The sequence below is a fragment of the Apus apus genome, chromosome 1 (genome assembly GCF_020740795.1).
Source record: "Apus apus isolate bApuApu2 chromosome 1, bApuApu2.pri.cur, whole genome shotgun sequence".
NCBI lineage: Eukaryota > Metazoa > Chordata > Aves > Apodiformes > Apodidae > Apus > Apus apus.
The window spans coordinates 171678541-171700750 of record NC_067282.1 but is presented as its reverse complement, the minus strand read 5'-3'; the positions used below and the strand labels follow the sequence as shown (position 1 = coordinate 171700750).

Here is a 22210-nt window from a genome sequence, read left to right as displayed (position 1 = left end):
CTTCAACTGAGTTTGCTAAAGAATATTGTGTAAGCTCTAAGCTGCAGATATGCATAATGTCAGTTTCAGACGTAGAGAGTAATAGCTCATGATGATTTTCTAGCAGCAGTATTCCCAAACAAGCTTACTTCGTGCCTCCTATATGAAAATCCCCATCTCTTTCTATATATTCACAAACAACCTTTAGTTTTGGTTAAGATAAGCAAAATGCTGTTAGCTCTGTATATGGCTTCCACCCCCACTATGCTGTATGACACGCAACTGCAAGCATCAGGTGTTTTTGTACTGCGAGTGCCTTTGCACTGAGAACAAATCCTGCCTGTTCTTCCCTGCTTGCAATTATGACTTTCACCATAGATATTTTAGTCTGTCAGGTCTTGTTAAAACCATCACATAGGAAACAATCTCAAAATTCCATTGTTGTTTTTTTCAATTCAAGACCACCTTGCCATTCCTCCAGTCTAAGCTGGTTGTTCAATGATTCTTTAAGACTAATCCAGTTGCTACTCAGGGATCTTTTGTGCCTTATAACCTGCCTGGAACAATACTTGGTTGTTTACTGAAGCGGTACACTCATTTGATTTTTGTTAAGTCTTTTCCAAATGGTACTCCTGCAATTCAAGGGAAGGCAGCACAGACTGCCACAGCTCTGTGATGCTTCTGGAGGGCAGTGACTCTCAACAGGAAAAGAGAGGAAAAAATTGATAGGTATCTGGCTATATGTCTTCTGCTATTTTGTTTCAGGATTGTAAGCTAAAATATACAAGAACAGAAAGACAAATAAAAAGATGTTACATGACATCAGTGGCCAATTGCAATTATTTTTCTTCTTAGTGAGGTAGCTTTCATCAGATGTTAGCTGAGGAAAAACTCTTACTTTGGAATATTTGGAATACCATGAAATAAGCACATCCACCCTTGAATGAAATTAGTTGCTTTCTGTAGTACTTCAATATGGACTGCTAAAATGAAAAAATTCCCCACCCTTAAAAGAGCTTTTGTTTTAAAAACGAATTTTCTCCCCATGTAGAAAATCTACACATGACATTTTGGTATAGTTTGTGTTGCCACTTTCAATTTCTATTGTGGTCTCCATGGAAGAGCCTTCTCCCACATTTTGGTACTTCCTCCATGTACTGGTTTTGACTGGGATAGAGTTACATTTCTTCATAGTAGCTTGTATGGGGCTGTGTTCTAGATTTTTGTTGGAAATGCTGTTGATGACACAGGGATGTTTTAGTTATTGCTGAGCAGTGCATACACTGAGTCAAGGTCTTTTCTGGTCCTCACACCACCCTGGAAGCAAGTAGCCTGGGAGCACACAAGAAGAAGGGACACAGCCAGGAGGCCCAAATGACAAAAGGGGCATTTCATACCACGTGACATCATGCTCAGTACATTAAGCTGGGGAAGAAGGAGGAAGGGGGAAATACTTCAAGTGTTGGCATTTGTCTCCCCAAGTAACCATCATGCATAGTGGAGCCCTGTTGTCCTGCAGATGGCTAAACACCTGCCTGCAGATGGGAAGTAGTGAATGAACTTACTTTGCTTTGCTTGCATGTGCAGCTTTTGCTTTACCTATGAAACTGTTATCTCACCCCACAAGTTTTCTCACTTTTACCCTTCTGATTTCCTCCCCTATCCCACCAAGGGGAAATGAGCAACTGGGACACTTGATTGGTTTTCATTCCAGACAACAAACCCTTGGAAGAACTTCTCAGCAGCTCTGTGTTTGTGCTCCAGCAATTGCACTGCTTTCTGCTGCAGGGGTGAGTCCAGTTATTGCAGGTAGAAGTGTGAGAAAGAGGAGGTTAATTCAGGAATTAACCCAACCATAGCAGAGCGATGCCTTTAATACCCAGTAGAGTCCTCTGTCATGAAGCAAAGCATGAGAGGTCAAATCTTCTTTATTTAAAAAAAAAAAACAAACAGCAACAACAAAACAAAAGAACAACAAACCCTCTAGGCTTTCCTAACACCAGTCTCTAACTTAATTTTAAATACCTTCCAATCCAAGGTCTCAGAGCATCCTGAAATGAAAGACCATGACCTACCAAAGAAGCCTTCCGCAACTGTGTCCTCAAGCAACTAATTCTGCCCATATTCTCTTAAGTTACACAGGGAAGCATAATTTTTTATCACCATTTACAGCCTTTCATTTTCTGGCATAGGAGTTTCTATTCCTGTTAAACTGTACCCCCAACACAAAAATATTTAGATTGCCTTTAATGTGCTCCCTCTTAGTCTTCTAGGCTTCATTTTTGTTCTCTTTCCAACTCCTCTGCTTGCTACTTTTTTTTTTTCCAGTCATTACTCCTCCTTGTTAGCTTTACCCGTAATTAAGGGTGAACACAGTCTTCTTGACAGTGTTTTAAATGTAGACTTTTACACATGGAGCAGCCATTTTGGTGTGCTCTCTAGGAGGACACTAGTGGGGTTGCAGTAATTTCAAAACGTCTACCTGTGTAACAATAGTTCAAATTATCCTTGCCAAACACCACTGCATTTCTCCAACTTTAAATCCATCTAGTCACTGATCTAGTGTTTCCAAATTATCCAGGGACTACGATAAAATTTCATGGGGGAAAGAGGAACAAAAATTTCCCCTTCAGTTATTTGATTGAGGGGGGACGTTGGAGGTGGTGGTGTTGTTTTAAAGGCACTAATTTATTTGACAGCCTAAAGAAGTTTTCTAGCCTTAGATAAAGCTACAGAGGAGCACAGCAGTTATATCCCATACCAAAACCATCAGAATTGTAAACAAGTGCAAAAGAGGCAGTGTGCCTTACACTATAATTAAACTGATAGTTTTTATATGTAAACAAGGCAGTCCTACATAACCTCTCAAAACACCAGCTTGACTAAGCCTTTAAATTGAGAGGATTAGCATTGCAACATGTTATCGCTACTGCATCATTTCTCCCGCCCCTCCCAAGCATTTGAGCTACTGTGATATAACTGATACCTGACTCAAGAGAGGAGGAAGAAGTGAGTAATACTCCTTGTCAGTGGATCTGCTTCCACCTTGCAATCCTCTGGGGAGCTGAATCGAAAAACTGTGTTACAGCTGAGGCCAGGCAGCCCTCCCAGCAGCACTCATGCACTCCCTCCCTTCCCCAGGGCTCTCAGGGCCACTGGGACCCCCCCCACCCAGGCTCCTGATACCACCACACTGGCAAGAAACGGCACAAGAGGAGGGGCAAACTGATGGGAAGACAAGGGAAAGCCTTAATTCACACAATATCTCTAAATCGCAGTATCTCAAATTTTGCTGCTTGAACAAAACAGCAACAAGTTGAGCCCTCAGACCTCATCCCTCTCCAGAGCCATTCACTCCAGGGGGTTCAGGCAGCATTTGACTCCAACACCAGCCACACTTTAGAATTTCTCTAGCAATTGAATGAGATAGGAACTAAGTATTTTCCTGCCTTCTCCCTCTTTTCCCCTGGAAACAGAAAACAGGCCTAGCCTGTGAAGGCAATGCTTCCTCCTCCCCAAAACAGCGGCTTGGGGAAGCACTGAACCTTTGAACACAACTAATCTGCTGTGAGCAAACAATGGCACTGAAAGACCTTGATCTCAGGTTGCACTTTGCTTTTCACACAGGAAGAAGATGTCCTTTGTCCCTAGAGCAGTGTGGGTTTTGTGTTCATACATAGGAGCAGACTGTGGCATGTTTAGTTCCTGTCCTGACTCTGCCCCTCTCCAGCAGCCCACAGCATTTCTAACACTTCACGCTAGTGCTTCCACGGAAGTTAGTGTTTTAGTTCCCTTAGCACCAAAAGGAAAAACAAGTGCCTCAATGGGGAAAAAAGTCCCCAGATAATTCACCTCAGGCAGAAGCTGTGGCTTTTATTAGAGACAGCTCTGTCCCTGGTCACATTAAACCAACCACATCACCAGTTTCAGCAGCAGCAGCAACGTATCAGCAAATAACAAAACCCCAACATAAACCTCTGGGCCTACAAAGCCCTGAAGTGAAATTTGCAGTGTGTGAGCAAGTAGTTCCTTGCCTGTGTACCTAGGTACCTGAAAGGATTACGTTAATTTTGTGTTGCCATTTGCAGACTCTTGTTTTCAGATTTCTAAATTATGCTCAGTAGAAACTCACTGCTGACCATGAGTTTCTTTTTCTCTTGCTTCCCATGTTTTTTCAAAGACAGAGGAGCTGAGTACCAAAATAACTTGCCATCCCCTCCACAAAAGCACCTCACAGAACTAGCTTCTGATTTAGGAATCACTTTTCTAAAACCAAGAATGGGATTACAGCTAATCACATTAGCCTATAGCTTTTTTCCCCTCTAAAAGCAAGATTAAAGGCAAAAATGGGGAACTTCCAACATTACCGCACACCAGCTGCATTCTTCCAGTCTCAGCTTGCTGAATGGCTAATAGAATTACCATCCACAGACCTGGGATTGTCAAGGATTACTCTGGAGGGCTGCAGCAGGAACTCACTGGGCTGTAATTCCCAGCTTTGTACCATGACAGAAGGACACAGAGACCTTAAAATGACATTGAGACATTTGCCAGAGGGAGTCCCAGCCTATAGAAGTTGTCACCTGCATTTTGTAATGGCTGCGAAGACACAGATCTTTAATTAGAGTTTATTGAGAAGAGTAAAGAAATGAAGTGAAAGCACAGGACTGGAAATGTGATTAACAAAGGAGGTGACATGTAAAAGAAAGGGAACCACCTTCCAAGTTTGATGCTGACCTACTTTTCCTTAATTTTTAAAAAGGCCAGTGCAAGTTTTAATGCCTTACAAATTCCTGCATTATGGTCAAGAGCATGTGTGTTGGGTCCTGGTGAAGAACAGGAGGATGACCATGAGCCAGTAATGTGTCCTTGTAGCCTCTAAGAAGGCCAATGGCATCCTGGGGTGCATTAGAAAGGGTGTGGTGAGTAGGTCAAGAAGGTTCTCCTCCCCCTCTATTCTGCCTTGGTGAGGCTGCATCTGGAATATTGCGTCCAATTTTGGGTCCCACAGTTCAGGAAGGACAGGGAACTGCTTGAAAGAGTCCAGTGCAAAGCCACAAAGATGATTAAGAGAGTGGAACATCTCCTTTATGAGGAAAGGCTAAGGGAGCTGGGCCTCTTCATCTTGGAGGAGACTGAGGGGCGACCTCATCAATGTTTACAACTATGTTAAGGGTGAGTGTCAGGATGATGGAGCCAGGCTTTTTTCAGTCATGTCTAGTGATAGGACGTGGGGCAATGGGTACAAACTTGAGCATAGGAGGTTCCACATAAACATCAGAAAAAACTTCTTTACTGTGAGAGTGACAGAGCACTGGAACAGGCTGCCCAGAGAGGTTGTGGAGTCTCCTTCACTGGAGACATTCAAAACCCGCCTGGACACGTTCCTGTGTGATGTACTGTAGGTGACCCTGCTCTGGCAGGGGGGTTGGACTAGATGATCTTTCGAGTTCCCTTCCAACCCCTCAGCTTCTGCAATCCTGAGTGACTGATCTAAGCTTTCACCTTCAAAAAACACACAAAAATGGCCGAAAACCAAAATTTTTTGTACAAATGGTGGGAGGAAGATGGGGAAGAAAAATATTCTATTTACACTCTCTAAAATGGGTAACACTCATTTCAGATGAAATACACACAAAACTGTATGATGTCTGTGACAATATAAGCAATAATACTCAGAGAAGTTAGCTTTATGATCAGTGTTTTCCATTTCTAAATGCCTAACCAAATACCCGAATCTCAAGGTATACTCCATTCCCAGCAGCCCCACACATACAACGCAAGTTTCACTGAACAGCTCTAAAAATATCTAAAGAATAAACATTTTAAGTTTGAACTTAGAACAAGTCCTTGGAAAGAAATGGGGAAAAAACCTCTCAATTTCCTTTTCAGTCAGGACACCTACAATGAAGTTCAACAAAGAGGAACAAAAACTAGTTCAAACTGTATTTTAGATCTAATGCTCCAAAATTTAGTATTCTCTTGTGAAACAAAGACCCTTAATATAGATTTGAAAGCAAAAGCACTTTCTCCAAAATGCTGTTTTAAAAAACACTTATAACCAGCAATTTGAGGAACCCAGTTTTACAGCACAGGCTTCTGCTCTGTTGAACAAATAATAATAATAACAACAACCAAAACAAGATTCGCATTCAGCCTGCCAAGGCACTTGCACAAACAAGGAGCCAGTGGGATTAACAGCAGAGGGGATAGGCAGGACAAGGCACTAAGAACCCGAAATGGCCACTGAAACCAACAGAGGTGCAACACTTTGCACCCCAGGATACAAGCAGAGCTGCTTTGTGAGCCCAGTTAGCAGGGCAGGGACGTTGTGGGTTTTATGCAGTGCCTTTTGCCTTTGAAACAATCATCCAAGGCAACTCTGAAGCCACTGGAGAAGACCCTGGCATGCCATAACAGTCTACAACCAACATAAAAAACAAACTTCCCTCAAACGAGAAAGGGAAAGAAAAGAAGAATAATGTAAAATAATAACAGTTTAAAAACAAAAATCAGTGGTACTTCAGGCAACTTCTTTTTCAAGCACTAACTTCCCTTTCATTCCAATTGCCTCAAAACCTAACAAAGCCCATTTGAAATAAAAACAGCAATGCCTATGGTACTTTCTTACTCTTCAAAGAGCTGTGTCGTTAAACATCACACCTGAACAAAAGGACAAAACTCTTGCCCAGGCAGCTTGCCATGGAAAGGATCCTGTTTTACCTCAGGGAATCGGTATAGAGTATAACAGGCTGAAACTCCCATTTCAGGAAGAACTGAAGGAGGAGAGCACACAGTGTGTGTTTGTCTACATGGTGACCACAGAGATCTCTGAAGGTAACTTTTTTTTCTTTGCAAGGTTTCTAAACAAAATGAAGAGTTGGAGGCTCATGCTCAGTCCCACTTCCAACATAGGACTCCACACCCGAGACCAGACTGTTACTTCTAGCTGACAGGTATTTTACAGCATTATAAACCTGTGGTATGCATCATCTGTTTCTGTGGAGATCTCTAACACATACCTAAAGGTAGACAAATCATACTTGGCCTGAATGAATCAATGCTGGCCAAAAAAAAAATAATAATAATAAAAAAAATCTGCTGCAGAGCTTGGCTGAAGCTGGATCTCTTTTGCCTCTCTGCAGGGAGTTTGGAGAGTAGAAATTATCATAAGTCATAAAGGACAGAGGAACAAATCAGGGAAATTCAGAAGGGATCACAGCAGGGAGCAAAGAGGAGGAAAGATCTCACCTTTGTTCATACCTTTAAGTTATTGGGCAGATACACAGACACTCTGCTATGGGACCAGCAGATTTAAAACGAGAAATTAAGTGAGAAGACTTCAGAAGCAGAGCTATGCCTATGAAAGGATACCCAGACAACCTCACAGCCCTCTAATGCCAGTCCAAGGACACTCTGCCGCAGGATTTCTGAAGCAGTGGTGTGCAGGACATCAGAGCGTGAGCCACAAAATCACCACAAGCTAACACCCAAACAGCACATGCTCTCCTTCCACTCCAACTCACACATGCACTGTTGTGTCCTCCCGCCTCAGCAAACCCAATTGCTTATGGTGCAAAATAAAAGTAGCAAAAGATGCAATCCAACTCAGTCTCTTCTCTTACTGCAGCAGAAAACCACCACAGAAAGCATACACGCAGAGGTAGGCCATTTTGTACTCTTCCCCAGGCTCTCTCCCTGAAATCAGGTGAAGCCAACTATGCCAAGTCACAACATCAGTGTCATTATCGCTGCCTGCAAAGTAGCCTGAACAGCATCAAAACCATTGATTGTATTTTAGAGTAGCACTTCAAAACAAAGAAAGGGGAAGGTGGTAAAGAGACTGGAAATGGTTAGTCACCTTTCAGCCACAGTTATCACCAGGAGAGATGATCAGCAGAGTTACAAACAACCTGGAATTATCACAAGTGAAGCTGATAAGACAGAAATATCTCCCCACACCAGAGAAGTGTCTGATGTAACACTGCTTTCCTCCTGGGGACCAGACCCATCTGAATCTGACTCCTGCCAGTCTTAAGGATGGGCACCACTTAGAAGAAGCATTGCCATGGCCATAAAGACCAGGCCCATACAAGATTCAGGTGTTCATACAACCTTTGGTATCAAAGAAAAGAAAGAGAAGGAATAGAATCAAACCTAACTGCAGATGATCATCACTCCAGTGACTGGGACTGACAACTTACCGTTATATTTTTTTTCCTTTTTTGAACGTACATACATTTTCGGTTCTGTCAAGCTAGAGGGTCTCCAAGGCCACAGCGCTGGCCATACCCCTGTACCTCAGCAGCCTCCCAGAAGGGAGGCTCCCAGAAGCCTCACTGTGTTGAATACAGATGCCAAATAAGAAGCAAAGCTTCCGATTTGCCACCCTGTTTCATGCCAGAAAGGCCTGCCCGCCACAGCATGCTGCTAAACCTCTTCCTATTCAAGTTTTCTTTGTAATCAGCATGAGTGCTGAGTCATGTACAGGGTCCACATTTTGGCACTACCCAACTGTGCACTACCCACAGCCCTTCCTGCTCAGAGCCTTCCTCCAACGACCACACTTGTGGATGTTGGCTGCCACAGCTTGAAGCTCTGTTTCTCCTTTCCCCTCTCAAAACTCCAGCAACTAAACCCTGCTGTGATCAAGAACCAGAGATGTCCCTTAGACTGGCTTTACCCCAACACAGCTTTCCCCTGGAGAACTGTTGGGTGCAGTACTTATTTAGAGAACACTAAACTCTACAAACAGTTGCCTTACATATTGGGAGGAGGAATCACACCTGCCTCCAGCCATTTTATGAGCTTCATCTATTGAACAGCTCATGCAACATCAACCATCTAGCACCCTACCACATACAACCACAAGTACAGTTGGTAGCATCTACTAGATGGCAAGTGTGCTGCTGGATGGGGGAGCTGGGCAGGAGGCACTAGCATTGAAGCCGACCAAATGGCTGCAATGGACCCACTGCCCCCCTCTTATGTGGCTGAACCTCTGTAATCACCATGCAATAAAACTCCCACCCCCTGTCTGCTGGATTTGAGGGGTGGAGGAGCTCAACACAGGCTGGGATTTCTCTCATCAGCTGTGCTAACTGTTTTGCGCTTCAAGAACCTGAAACAGTAACCTGTTTTACTCTACCTAACCTATGAGCTGGGACACAACTCTGGGTAATACCATGTACTGTAGCTGGCTGTGCCAAACATACACCCTACTAGGTAAACATAATTGGCCGAATGGGAACCAAGTCTTACAAGTCACGTTCCTCCTTCTATTTAATGCAGAGGAAGAAAAAACCTTACACAGTAAAGAGACAATAAAATGCAAAATTAATATGAAGCTACTGTTGCCCAGTAGGTCCTCTTGCATTTAAGAGCAGCAAGTTCAATTAGAAAAGAAATCCAAAAGGGAGGAGATATAAGGGTAGGCAGGATGCAGGAGCCTCTATCTGCCCCCACAAATGCTGCTCCAGCACATACGCAGCACTTACTCCTACTCCAGCTCAAATTCACAGCAAAGTTACTGTGTATTTGCTCTGCCCAAATCCACCCAAAGACAGCTCCCTCCACTCATTAACAGTGCTCCTCTACTCCAAGTCTTGCTCGGTATGCAGGTCAACACAGAGCTGATGACATGTACTTAAACCCACAAAGCATATTTCTTCCTCCTGTGATACACAGATTCCATCGCAGGAGTGACCTGTGTTTTGCAGCACTGCTTCCTTTCAAGGTCAAACTGAGAGTGTTTCATTTGATCACATTCACAGGCTAAAAGCAGTTCACCTTAAGGGGCACAACTCTGTCAGATTACTTTATAGCATGATGATAACTCTGCCAAGCCATTCCCACTTACACCTTTCCCAAGCAATGCAGCTCCATCTAAGACAAACGAAAAAAGCTGCAGTGCTTGCAGGCAACATCTGCTGGCTGCTGCCAGTGCCAAGGCAGAAGAGGCCAAAGGAAGATGCCTGGGAGGACACAGTCACTGCCCAGTTTCATACACCAGAACCACACTCAACAAGCTTTTCAGAGACACCTGAGACAGCACTGGTCTTAAGTCCCTGGGGGACTAGCGACACAAGACAGCTTCAAGGGATGAATTTCATACTTGCCTTGTTAGGAACCATGTGCATGCAACTTAGACTACATTAAAAATACCAGAGCATGAGATTTACCTTCTTCCCCCCTCCCTCTCTCCTTTTACCCCCATTAGTTCTAAGTAGGCAGAGACCACATAGGAAATACCAAGCACACAACAGCAGGAAAAACAACTATGTTGTCCGAGCACAGAACTCTAAACTCAGGATTTGCTCTCCACATTTTTATCAAACCTCTTGCCAAAGCTTCTCTTCACTGCCTCGATTTCTTTACTGGAGGAACCAGAACATTTACACATGTACATTCTTCTCCAAGGTTATTCTGAAATTATTATTTGCAAGACACTTGACAGATTAGAGGCATTACATAAATATTAGATGCTATAGTGTAAGATCTTACACAAGGAAAGGGATGTCTGAAGCACTCAAAACTATAATGAGGTTTCTGTAGGCTGTTTTGTATGAACCCAGGCTTAAACAAGAGTCTGGCAATATATATTGAACTTAACATTTAATTATGCATAGAAGAATAATTCATACACAGGAAGAAGGTTCAGTCATCTTTAGGTACGTGTATGGAATTTGAATTTTTAACTCATTCATCAGGTCCTACTCAGTCTTGTGTTCTGAAGTACAGAAAGAATAAAGGAATATAATTTTATGCAGACAAAGAAAAATTGTAAACAAATTTTTTAAAAGTTCAAGAAGGAAAGTTATTTCTGTGTACTCAATATGAGAAGACAGCCTAACAGAACAAGATAAAAAAAGGTATTCCTTTTCCCAGGCGTACCATCCTCCTGAAATCTGAACCACACAGAATACATACACAAAATATGTTTACTGACGGGGTATGAGTCATGCTCCCAGCTGACGGTTAGAAAGACTAGCTCCCAGAAATGAGAATGTAACTTTCAATTCACAGGAGCATGACTGCAGTGTTACCTCCTGTTAAAGGGAGGCAACGGAGATTAGAATAAGCAACCAGTAGTTGCAAGTCCTACACCGTCCTCCTACATCAACATGTTGCCCAACTCAAGAAAAGCAATTTCTGTGCTTTGGTTTACCTCATCTCACAGATGTTGTGAGCTTTCACCTGCTTCAGGTTGTTATTGCAACACTTTGAAGTTTGTATAAATAGTTTAGTCTAGACAGAATATGAAAGGTACTTCAGGTGGAAAAATACTTCCATGTTATCTTAACTCACCAAATCAACACACTTCGTGTTGGTTGTGCCAACCTAAAATTTATGATCAATGAGAAAGGCTAGAAATTCTTTTAATAAAAACCTCCAGCCAGTTCTCATGCACATTCATTTCCTACAAGCTAAGTAACACAGCATGAGAAAAAATGGTGCAAAATCATCAGCCTTGCAAAACAAACAGTACTTAAGAGTACGAAGAAAAATAATCCACAAGCTTCCCTCCCTCCATTTCATTTTGAATTTAAGTTATTGCTGTAACAACATGCCACTGTAATAATGCTGCAGAAGGAATCAGTCATCATACTTCACCTACAATTCTGCATCCATTATGGGTCAGTAGTCACCACAACACAGAGAAAATGTAATTGCTACTGCAGGGCTGCAGAGAAGAGAAACCACTGTATCTCTGAAACCTAACATTATGGAAAGAGTCCAGACTTTGTGTCTTATCAAACAAAAAGCACCTCTGGGATAATGAATTGACATTGTAAGTCAAGAAACACACATCACAAAAGTCGAGTTTCTGGCTACCTGTTACAGCTTCGAACTGCAAAGATATCTGAAGTGTCATTTAGAAATTTTTTAAAAATCAGCAAAAAAAGGCAGGCAAAACTGCCTTTTGCATAATGTCACAGATAACACACAATTGAGACTCTCCCCATTTCCCTTAAGTCTATTTAATAGTACCTTTTGTTATTCTCCAAAGAGATGGCAGAAAGGTAAGAATAAAGAAAGAAAAGCATGTCATACAGAAGCACCTAGCTATGGTCCCATCCCCAGGATTCATACCATTTAGAAAAGGAACAACAGTACTGACGTCTGGACTACCAGGAATACTCATTCAAAATAGATGGAAAACAACTAGTCTTGTTTTTCTGCCACAAAATGCTACTCAGTTACAGTTTCCCTGCAACTCCACCAGTACGAGCAGCAGGCTAGCCCTGTCATTTGCCCAAGGAATTCAACCAGGAGAGAAAGGCTCTGCCGCATCCTCTTCAGCCTCTATGCTTCATGAGGAACAAGATAAAGCAAAAGAGCAAAAGGTGAAAAATAATGGTTTTGGCAGAGTTCAGATGCAGGTGAACACCATCTGAGTAACTTCACATTATATACTCCATCTATGCTACTGCCTCTACTTTGCCAGTTCCTTTCAGAGTTTAACACAGGGGCTGAAGGCAGCTTAGCAGATGCTCTGCAGGGAACAGGTCGTAACACAACGAAAACAGCACAAAAAAGGACTAAAGAAATTTCCATCCCAGTAACAAGGCAATCCAAGCAGAAGCTCAGAAATCAGTTTGTGGTTCAGACAGAGAAAGATCTGGTAGAGCTCTGTGGCCTCAGAAGCACAGCTGCATGCAGAGGGTAAGGAGGGGAAAGAGTAAATAAAGTGTCATGCAGGATCCACCCCCCATCCCCACTACTCAAATAAATTACTTTTCAGAGACCAGCAAATCTCTCTACCCCTCTGGATTAAAGGCAGACTTAAAAGAATGTTTGTTGCAGACTACCCTCTCCCTGGGTCATTCCTGATGCCCATCAACTAGCTACACAAACACAGCAGAACTATGTTAAGGATGCCCTGGATTAAAAATGAACTGTTTATTTCTAAATAAAATTATACCTTTAAAGACAAGTTCGAAGCTTACTGGATGTGGGACACAATTTTCATTCTGCTTCTATGGAGTTTGATGACCATTAGAAAACTGCCTGTGGTATAAAAGTATCACTTTGAAACATCTACCAGCCTTTTGCTACCCTGTAGTATGAGGTGAACTGAAATTCAAGGTCTCAGGTGTCCCATGCATGTAATAGACTGCAGGACAGTTGTTTCAGAAGATAATTTTAAGGCTGCTCACTGATTATGGAAAGCTGAGCCCCTACAGGATTCCCACTGAAATTTCAGGAAGCAATGATGTTTTATCCGAGCATCAAGTATGTTTTTGAGGATTTCATTTGCCTACCTACATTTTTAAAAGAATGGAGGCTAATAACAATAATTTAAAAAAGGGTCATTTACATTTCCCTGCATAATGCCACACATGTAAGTAGGTAATTTGAAAAAAAAAAAAAGCTCAAATAGATTACATGGACGAGCAATATTGCAAAAAAGTTCAGTATGAGAGAAGCAAGCAAAAGGGAAAGAGGAGAAGTGCTTGTTCCAGGGGTACAAGTCAGATGAACAGGCACATACCATGGATGCTAAGGAGTAGAAATAATTAACATGAACATAATGAACAAGAAATAAAGAAGCATGGGCTTCTTTATCACAATCTAAGTTGGTAAGAAATCCTTGCTCTCAGGAATCAAAGGAACAGGAAGTCCCTGAAAAAACTATCTTTTCTGGGCTCATGCTATTTTAGTCCTGCATGAGAGCCAGGTCTAACCCTGAAATGCCTTCTCTAGCTTGGATCAAACACCAACATGATAACATCAAGGAGCTCCAGCATCATCTGTAAACTAACAAGTTTTACAAGTAAAGAACAGGAACATTCCAAGTGTTTTCCTGAGCCAAAGCCTCCAGGTGATCAGTTCTCAGAGCCAAAATTTCTTCCTGAAGACTATGAGACAGATGCTGGTGCTGAGTATGGAGCTTAAATCCACAGACTCAAACCCCATTGTGCGAACTGCCCACGACATCAGGGGGGACATGATAAAGGTGGCACACACTCTCTTCTTTCACCTTCTGCCCAAATCCTGACCTCCTCAGTCTGCAGCAAACCTCTCCTTAACTTCAAGAAGTAAAAATCTCAGTGCCTAAAAGCATCCTTGCCAACAAAACACCAGAATTGCTCTTCCTGATTTGCTACTATGTGGAAACATCAGAAAGCAAAGAGCTCATGGAAGCCAGACCTTGCAGTACTGTAGGTATGACTTGTCTTCTCCAGTTCCTTCAAACCAAAGCAAACTAGTAAAAAGTGAGTTAAATGGCTGACCTTTGTATTTAGTCACAAGCTCCTTGAGAGGATACCAAACTTCCTCCTAACATTCTTGCAAGTGCTCACTTGTACTGTAACAAAAGGCAAACACTGCTCTGATAGCTTCCTTAAAGTATACACTAACACAATGCTAAACGACAGCATAGAAGTACTCCATCCCTCACTTCCCCCAAACAAACTTCAGAATATGTGTAACAGTAATTTTACCTTCCTGGTATTTTTCCACTTCTTTTCTGTATGTAACTCAAATGTATTCCAAAAGGGAAACAGATATTTTGAATGCAAACCTCCAAGCAGATCTTGCAATTATTATCAGAAAGGCTGGTAATAGCTCAGTAGGAGCAAGAAAGCGTCGTATTTTGCAAAACCCAAGTTCATCATTATTTCCTTCTTTATTCAGTAATTGCTGTTGCACTGCTTTGCCTTTGGAGAACAATGCCATTTTGGTAGCACTGCTTTCCTCAACTTCTGCACCGCGAGCATTTTGACATCTTCAGGTTATAGGAACTGAGAAAGCCAGTGACTTTTTTTACTGAACTACTTAAAGCTCTAGAGAATAAGTAGTATATGAAAACAATCCTGGCATGTTCCTCTCCCTTCATGATCACCAGAGCCATTTACTTTATCTTGCAACACTCCCTTACAGATGATTTCGTCTACAGGGTCGACCTGGGCTTTCACTTTCCAGCACCCACATTTTCCTTCCCCAAGAGTGTCAGGAAAAGCTTGCAGGCAGCAGTGGATGCGCGTATCTGGGAACCAGAGAACCTCCCTTCCTCTTTGTCACCAACTTGCCATTACAGTTACTTGCTGAAAGCCAGAGCACCTCACGTAAGCTAGAAATAGCAGCACTTACTTACTTTGGTAAAGAACAGCTTTTTAAGGGACTATTATGGAAGCAGAACAATTAAAGCCTACTTTTAAACATTTAAACTTATTGCTCCTGGGGAATTTGCTCTATAGGCTATTCAATTCTTCAATAATCTGAGGAGAACAATCACATTCAAAATTATTTAAATCTCTTCCCATTTCCATGTCCCAAATGATGTAACAAATAAAGCTTGGAATTGCTCATTAACAATATGGCCTTCGCTGAAGTATTTGCAGTTAGCTTTGTTGTGAATTCCTGCATACCTAAAGCGACAGTGCTCTAGAGCAAAACAGCCTGTAACTTGGAAGAGCCAGTTTGGTGTCACTTCTGTAATCTGTGAGTTGGTAGCAAGATGGACAGCCAGATATATTCAAGAGTTTGAGGCAGCCGCAGAGAGAAACCAAATACTGAGTCCTGCTCCCAGTATCATCAAAGAAAATGACCTGTCCACTGACACAGGAATCAGATGCAAGGACATGCCTTGCTTCTGCAGCTACTCCCGCTGCCACAGGGACGAGGATCTGCATCCAAGCAAACACTGCCCTTTGCCTGGCTGGTATTTCAGGGATTGTGTGCAATCACTTAGTTTGATTATGCTCAATGCTACAACCAGTTCCCAACCAGACACCCTCTAAAGTACCATGACACAAGTGTGTCAGGGCAACAAACTGCTGGGAAAACCCTGTTTTGGCGTTGGCCACTGGATTTTTCTTCCAGTTTGGAGCTTCTGTTCCTCAACCTTCTATCTAGACTGGAAAGCACCTGGGACATCATAAGCCAGCCAGCCACCATCATGAAGCTGCCAGGTCCACAGGAAGGAGCCCCAAATGCCCCACGTCTCAGCGCTCCAGCAGTGGGAAGCAGTGACACACACACCCCCCCAAGCCACGTTTCCCATCAATTGGCCCTTTCATTCCCAAGTCAAGAACGGAGACAGCTATTCACCGGCGGGGACCCCATCCTCGAGCCCGGTGCTGCCCGTCCGCCACCCTCCTCCCCCTCCTCAGGTACCGGCCGCTTCCGCGGGCACTTCCAAGGGCAGCTGAGCGTCTGCACTCCCGGCCTCCCAGACCCCGCCACCCAGGAGCGCAGCCACGGCCGGGCCGGGCACCCGGCACCGCGGATGCCGCCCCCGCCCCGCGCCCCCCGCCCCGCCGCGCAGGCCCAGCACGGCGGCCCCGCCGCCTCCGGCAGCCGCCGCGGGGGGGGTCACCGGCAACGCGGCCGCCGGTGCGCCCGGGCGATGGGGCAGCGCGGCAAGGGCAGCGGGCCCGGCCGCGCTCCACCTGCCCGCCGCCGCAGCCGGGGCGCCGTACTCACTCCGCGTAGCCCGTCGTCCAGGGCAGGCGCCGGGTCTCCTTGCTGAGAATGAGGATGGGGCGGGCGATGTGGTCGGCGGAGCACTCCACCTCGTCCGGGGACAGTCCCAGGAACTCGGGTCTCCCGTAGGGGAAGCGGAGGGGCAAGTCCGCGCCGCTGCCGTGGTCGGCGCCCGCGCTGCCAGCCATGATGCCGCCCATGAAATTGGCCACGGCGGACTTCACCCGCGTGAGCATAGTAGCCCCGCCGGCGGCGGCAGCGCCGGGGCCGCCGCGCAGGGCGGGGAGCGGGGCGGGGAGCGGGGCTCGGGCAGCCCCGCCGCGCTGCCGCAGCGGGGGCGCCGGGCCGGGGGCGCAGCGGCGGGCTCAGCGGCGGCCGCGGGGCCGCGGGCTCATGGCAGCGGCGGCAGCGGCAGGTTTCCCCCTCCCGGCGCGGCGCGGGGTGAACTCAGCCCGGCGGCGGCGGCGGCTGCTGAGTCATGTGATAACGAGGCTGGGTTTGCCCGGGCGCTTCCTGCTCCTCCTGCGGCACCGGCGGGCTCCGGGCACACGCCGGGCACGGGCGGCCGCCGCCCCCGCCCTGCCTCCCGCCCGCCTCCCGCCACCGGCAGGGGGGGCGGCCCGCGGCAGGTGCGCGGCGGGCGGGGCCTGGCGGGGAGGGCCGCCCCCGGCTTCCCGCGGCGGGGCGGCGTGGGCCCGGGCCGGCGGAGCCAGCGGCCGTGCTGCCCGCGGGAAGAGGGGCCCGGGAGGCGTTTCACGCGGGGTCGGTCGGAGGCCCCGGCGGGCGGGGGTTCCGTTACCGGCGGGCGACAGGCCGCTGCTGCCCCGGGGCTGAGCCGTGGCAGCCCCAGCGGGTCTCTCCGTCCCCGCCCCTGGCAAGAGCCCGCCGATGCCGCGGGCTGCGAGACGAGGCTCCTCCCTGAAGGGTTTCCCATCCCTCTCCTCCTCAAACAGGTCAAGGATGTTTGCTAGCGACAAGAAGCGTTAAGTACCCTCGTCCTGAGGGCGGGCCCGTGGCAGTGGCCTAGAATGAGCCCCTCAGCCGGCCGGCCGTGGGGCCTGGGGCCTGTGGCCAGCAGGAGCGGGGCGAGGGCCACCCGGGGGCCTCCGACACAGCCAGGCTTTTCGGGTGCTGTCGTGGTGCGGGAGTGAAAGGATGAGCCTGAATATCTTCAAATCTCAGGGTAGGGACGTTTGACCCGTTCTTCTCTGCCTGTGTCATATTGACCCTGTCAGAGTCTTTTACCAGACAGATTGGGAGGTCTGCTGCACGCGGTGGTAACCCGGGTGTGCAGGAAGGTTGCAGGTGTGGTTGTGCCGGGTTTTAAGAAAGTGGGGAGAGGGGAAGGTAGCAAGAGTATGTAGGAAATCTGACCTCTGTAGCAAGGCTGTGTCTGTGCCCTTGGAGCACTCCTGGGAGCTGTAAGTTTCACTGAAAGACAGAGTGACCTGCAAAATGGAGTGGGTAGGTAGTGCAAACCATGAGAGTAGCACAGACTTAGCAGGGAGAAGCTGGTTAGTCATCATTCTTGGCTTGTGGGCATGATTGGCTGTCATCTATCTGGCTCCTACTAGAAACCAGCTGGTGTACCACTGAACACACAGTTACTCAGTTTTGGAGACCAAGCCCTGTGAGCTCGTTCAGTTTCTGATAATTAAACATCATCCTGAGAGCTAAGTTCCAGCAATGGCTGGGTTTGCTCCAGGTTCCTTGTGTATAGACATGAGAAATGTAAAGATGTCGTGAAATTTATCCATCTGGTACAGAGCCAAAAGAAGATTAGTGAAGAAGGGGGCTAAGAGTGTCTTCAGTACTATTTGAAGTAGAGTCAAATAAATATCTGCCCCAAATTAACCGTTACAGATATACCTCTTTGGAGAGGAGGTGGTTATTTTTCTTGTCTCTAGTTTAGTTGTTTCCAAAGCTGATACTGTAAGAGATTCTGAGGAACAGTAGACCTCTCTTGGGTCAAAAGATACTTGACAGTAACAACTCACAATTTGATTACAGCATAATGGAAAATTTGTAGTTCTTCCTTTCATGCATTTGTTTGCCTTGTTTCCCAGTTATGTTGCAGAGGTTGTTACTATGAAGAAAAATTACTAATTAAACAAACAAAAAAACAACAAAAGGCTTGTTAAAATGTAGTGGGTTTTTTCACAGGTCCTGTGTCTGGGTGCTGTAGCAGGCAGCTGTTCATCCACATTCACATATTAAAGGGAAAGGCATGCCCAAAGTGGTGACATTCCCAAACCTCATAGGCTGCTGTATTCAGTGGCCTGAACTGCGTTTGATTTATCTGGCCCCAGTTCATTCCCAGGCCTTTCCACCTGACAACAATCTCTTTATAGTATCTTTTGTTTGCTGGATGGCCAGTGTTCTTCATTGGACAGGCACTCCACCTCAAGAAGACAGGAGTGAAAATAGGGGCATGAGCAGCACTTGACATGCATCCTGGAGAGGCTGATTTTTAATGTGTAAAAGTAGAGCCCCTCACAGGTTATCCCGTACACTCCTGGTGAGGCTACACCAGCAGACTAAACCTTGTAGTAGTTCATTTGACCCAAAGACTTTGAAAAATACCACTGACTAAAACTCAAAGAGGATGCAGTGTTTGTGCTCCTGCCCCACCTGCAGTCACCATTTTGCACAACACACGAGGGAGTATTTGTAGGCTTGTTAGAGTTTCGATTAATATCTCTGCAAGATGACAAGGAAAATCTCAGATGTGTAGGGAGACCTACAGCTCACCACTCAAATCTGTGCACTGCTTGAAATTCTGTGGATGCTTGCCTCTGGCACAAGAATGCTGTAAGGGTACAATGGGTGTGTTATAGTCTTTTCATACTGAAAAGTATAGAGATGCTTTGATTTCAGTTCTCCTTGGGAAAGAGGATCATGCTTTTCACTTCTGAGTGAAAGGTGAAGCTCCACTTCTCAAAGGAAGTAATGGTCAGGCCTGGCAGATATCAGCAAGTTCCTCAAATCTCCTGGCCTGTGTTCCATCTGGTCCAAGCCAGACATCTTTCTTTGGTAGTGGGCAAACCTCTAAATATTTAGTTATTGACTTCAGATAAAATTTTAAGGCTGAAATCTCTCTCTATATATGTGTGTGAAAATTGACTCTGTCCTTCTGCAATCCCAACACTAATGCAAAGGAAAGATGACAGGTTGGATTTTTTTAAAAAATGTAAACTTATTTGTGGTACCGGGATAAATATACTTTTCTCTCTGAATGATTAACCGTGCTGTGTGTAGAGCTAATAAAGTTGCATGTGGGCCAGAAGCAAATTCATGTGACCTCTTCAAAGCATCTGAATTGTTGTGCCACCTTGCCATGCATCATATTCAGCATTCAACAAATTCAAGAGCGTTCTTAGTTATGATGAAAACAGATTTACACAGAGAATACTCAGAACTTTTATATAATGATAGAATAATTCTGATTGGAGATGACTTCTGAAGATTGTGTGCTCCAACGTCTTTGTCAAAGCAGGGCCTACTTTGAAGGTGTATTTCATTTTCCAGAATTAGATTGTCCATTTGAGTTTTCAGTATTTCCAAGGCTGGAGATACCACAGCATCTTTGGGTACCAGTTCCAGTCTTCAACCAGCCACCCATGAACATTTTTTTACTGGTATCTATTTGGGATTTCTGTTGTTGCAGTTTGTGTCTGTTGCCTCTCATCACTATTCACCTCCAATAAAAATATGACTCTTCCCTCTCTCTACTGTCCAATTACATAGTTGAAGACAGCAGTAAGGTTTCTCCTCCTTAGCCTTGCCTTCTAAAAGCTGAACAAATATATTTCTCTTGGTGTCTTCTTGCAGCAATCTTGGTGGCCCACTGCTGGACTCACTCCAGTAGGTCAGTTAGGAAGCCCCAGAGTGGACACAATACTCTCATAACTGCCGTTTAGAGGGGTAAGATAATTTCCCTTGACTATTACTAGTGCACCCCAATATGTGGCTAGCCTTTATTGCTGCAGAGGCACACTGGTGGCTCATGTTCACTTTGTTGTCTGCCAGGTGCCCCAGGCCTTTACTGCAAAGATGCTTTCTTGGTAGTCTTCCCTTAGTATGGATTCACTCCATCCCAGTTGCAGGTTTTGGCATATGTTCTTGGTGAACTTCAGGAGGTTCCTGTCAGCCCGTTTCTCCAGACCACTGAGATCCCGCTGAGTGGCAGCTCAATGTGTTTACACATTTTCTGACCATAAAAATTATTTCTGGTGCAGGCCCTTTTTAGTTTCTTATGCAGAATGTGGAAATACCTGGGGCTCTGCCTCATAGGATTATGGAATTTATTTCAACAGGATGACTCGTAACTTGATTGTGCCTTGTTTATCGCTAACATTGTGTACTTGCTTTAATTTTTTTTCCTGTGCTTTTCATGCTCTGAATAAAAGCAATGGGAAAACACCCGAAGACTACAGTGGGAGAGGAAGTAGCTGTACTGTGAGATGAAGGCAGCGTTTCTGCAGGCATGAACTTCTGTGTCATAGTATCACAGATGTGTGGAATATCCACAGGTGTGAACTCCTTCAGAGAGTATGTCAGAATAGGTGCCTGACATTATGGTGATGAGGCTGTATCTGCAGGGGAAAAAAACAGTTTTGAAGGAAGAATTTGTTACCTTTCTCTGTTAATCCCCCAAACAAACAAACAAAAAAACAAGCACCACATTTTAGAGCCTTGTTTTGCACATGATTTTGCTTAGGATGATCGCCACGTGATGTGGTGATCATTGAAGTTATTCTTATATTTTCAAAAGTACTGTACGACCTTTAATAAGCATGAGGAAGCTCTTTATCTCTGGAGAAAGGCCCTTCAGAAGCACAGTGCCTGAGGTATCATAGTGATGTGGAGGAGAAAATGCCACTTATTAAGACATCAATCCTACTTCCTGCAATACCAGATCTCCTGTCAGTGCCTGCAGCAACCCCCAGCATTTCTAGGCTTATCAGAGCTGACAAGATCAAAGCCATTGGTGCTCTTGCCATTTTGCAAGCAAGAGCAGTAAGTAAATTTAAAAATAAATACTAGCCATACTTGGTGTGATATGTCTCCTCTGCTGTACCTGATTTCTACTGCACCATCCTCTAGGCAATAGGGGCTGAAACCCAAGTGTTCTGTTCCCCAGGAGAGTCTCTTCCTCCTGCTTTTGCAGACTCGTTCTTTCCACCTCTACCCAGAAATATTGAGATGGCAGTGCAAAGTGGAGTCCTGTCACAGCCCTTGTCCTTACTCAAAAATACACTGTACAGCTGAGTGGTGAAAGCATTTATGCCAGAAAAGTGGGTTCATTTACCTTGTCACAGTGGAGGACTGATAAATGCAACATGCCGAGTTGCATGACAGCAGCCCTGGTTTAGGTACCCAGGCAGGAAAAAGGCCCTAAGGAGGGATCTTAATTGACTGGCAATCACAGTAAAAGATGTCACAACACCATATAACTGCATGACATCTACGTACATAGAACTAAATACTGCAATGCAAGCTGCTCATCAGCCTGTAAGAATTTCACATTTGCAAAAAACACAGAATGACTTTTTCTATAATAATCTTTCTGCAAGTGTCCTGAAAATAAACATCTGATTTTGCAATAAACATCATTGTCACAATTTTGCTTCTACAGCTCCTTCTTGCTTTCCATTATCCGCTCTTTTTTAATGCCCATAGCTAAATCTGCTAATAATGGGATAGAATAGGGATTAGCTTGTTTATGTGCTCCCGTTAGCAGATTTTCATGGGGGAGGTGGAGCAAAATGATTGTATCCTCTCTTGGGCTCCTTTGCCC

The 22210-nt window shown here is 45.0% G+C and overlaps 1 protein-coding gene across 1 annotated transcript in view; it reads right to left on the bottom strand.

Moving 5' to 3' along the window:
* Positions 1 to 16970, bottom strand: part of PPM1H (protein phosphatase, Mg2+/Mn2+ dependent 1H) — a 145135-nt gene extending 128165 nt beyond the window's left edge. Inside the window, exon 1 of the mRNA XM_051619219.1 lies at positions 16411 to 16970. Coding sequence (XP_051475179.1) covers positions 16411 to 16646 — 236 coding nt within the window. The 5' untranslated portion in view covers positions 16647 to 16970. The remainder of the gene's footprint in view (positions 1 to 16410) is intronic.
* Between the last annotated feature and the right edge of the window lie 5240 nt (positions 16971 to 22210).